Source organism: Pygoscelis adeliae, unplaced genomic scaffold (genome assembly GCF_000699105.1).
Source record: "Pygoscelis adeliae isolate BGI_AS28 unplaced genomic scaffold, ASM69910v1 Scaffold467, whole genome shotgun sequence".
Lineage (NCBI taxonomy): Eukaryota > Metazoa > Chordata > Aves > Sphenisciformes > Spheniscidae > Pygoscelis > Pygoscelis adeliae.
This window is the reverse complement of record NW_008825253.1, coordinates 47,748-49,339: the sequence shown is the minus strand read 5'-3', so window position 1 is coordinate 49,339 and position 1,592 is coordinate 47,748. Positions and strand designations below refer to the sequence as shown.

Sequence of the window (1,592 nt, the reverse complement as noted above, 5' to 3'; positions counted from 1 at the left end):
GGCCGCCTGCTCCCTGCCTGCGGCTCCTGCCCTGCACCGCTGAGTTTCTGAGCTGGGCTTTTCATTTTGCATCTAACCCTCAGCCACCTCCTCCCTGTGTCCATGTAACACCCCCCGGCACTGCTCGGGGACGGCAGCGTTTCCCACAGAGGGTGCCCAGGACCGGGGCAGCCCCCCATTCCTCCTCCTCCTCCTCCCGGAGCTGTTGCTGTAACCCCTCTCTCTGGCTGTCTCCCTCCAGGCTTGGCTGACAGAGATTCATGAATACGCGCAGCAGGATGTGGTCCTCATGTTACTGGGAAACAAGGTGAGCCCGGCCCCACGGCTTCGCCAGAGCCTCCTCTTCCTCCCCTGACGGTCCCACGGCAGAGCCCCTCTGCAGCTGTGGGCAGGGGAGCCTGGGAGGGTGTAAGGGGATGTGGGGGTTGCCTCCTGCTGACCTTCCAAATGATCCCAAATTGCTCTTTGCCATTACTGTCGGCAGGTGGATTCAGCCCAGGACAGAGTGGTGAAAAGGGAAGATGGAGAAAAATTAGCCAAGGTACGCGAGGTGCCCGTCCGCTGCAGCGGAGTCGGTTGTTACGTGCTCTGACAGGGGATGTGCAAGAACAACAACGCGTACTTGATGATGTACACCGGTGAAATGGTTAACTGGACACCAGTCTGACCCAGAATATGTCTGGGAGCACTTGTCTTGCTCTTCTCTTCCTCGTCTGCCCTTCTTCCTCTAAGCTTCCGCTAACGTTTTTTGCTGCTTTGTTCTCAAAAATTATTTCTGAAGTTGTGTAAGAAACGCCTGAGCTGTGAACCCTCGCTCAGCTTTTCCTGCCCACGCGGCAGAGTCCCTCTCCCGGGGTGGGGTATCAGCTCACGCAGCAGGCGCCGATGTCGGCCGGGGCTGCCAGGGCTCGGTGCGAGCCGGGAGCTCCCGAGCCCCCGGGGACACCCCAGGTGACGTTTCTGACGCCGGTGTGTCTTGTCCCGCAGGAGTACGGCGTGCCCTTTATGGAGACCAGCGCAAAAAGTGGCCTCAATGTTGAATTAGCGTTCACAGCCATTGCAAAGTAAGTGACTGGTGCGGCAGCCGTGCTGGGCACCTCTCCCGCGGGGGGGGACAGCAGTCTTCAAGATAAAAGGCTGGCACTGTCGCCCACCTTCTCATTCCCTGGGCTCCCACCTCCAGCTCTTGTGCTGCCATCTCACATGAGCTATGAAGTGTCTCATCGGGGGGAGCTTTAACAAACCATCTAGACGAAGCCGAGTTTAACTGAGCTGGGCCAGGCAGCTTAGAAGCAGGCAGCGTAGGTGGAAAAGTAACATGTTTTTCCCCTTCCCGCAGGGAACTGAAGCACAGGTCCGTGAAGCTGCCCAACGAGCCCAAATTCAAGCTCCACGACTACGTGAAGAAGGAAGTGAGGGGCTCGGGCTGCTGCAGGTCCTAATGCGCTCGGTGCATTTGTACAGAGACTCATGCCCAGTGTTTGTGCGCCGCGCTCTCTCCTCGTGGACAGTGTGTGCATGTCTGTCTGTCGTTGTCTGTGTCTGCCTGAAAGGTGAGCCGAGACATGGGGAAGGGAAGCAGCAGCAAAAAA

General features: G+C 58.1%; 1 protein-coding gene across 1 annotated transcript in view; it reads left to right on the top strand.

Annotated features, from left to right (window-relative positions):
* Positions 1-1,442, top strand: part of RAB26 (RAB26, member RAS oncogene family) — a 27,942-nt gene extending 26,500 nt beyond the window's left edge. The window contains exons 6-9 of the mRNA XM_009329374.1: positions 242-307; positions 485-541; positions 988-1,064; positions 1,340-1,442. Of these exons, the coding sequence (XP_009327649.1) occupies positions 242-307; positions 485-541; positions 988-1,064; positions 1,340-1,442 (303 nt within the window). The remainder of the gene's footprint in view (positions 1-241; positions 308-484; positions 542-987; positions 1,065-1,339) is intronic.
* Positions 1,443-1,592: the final 150 nt, after the last annotated feature.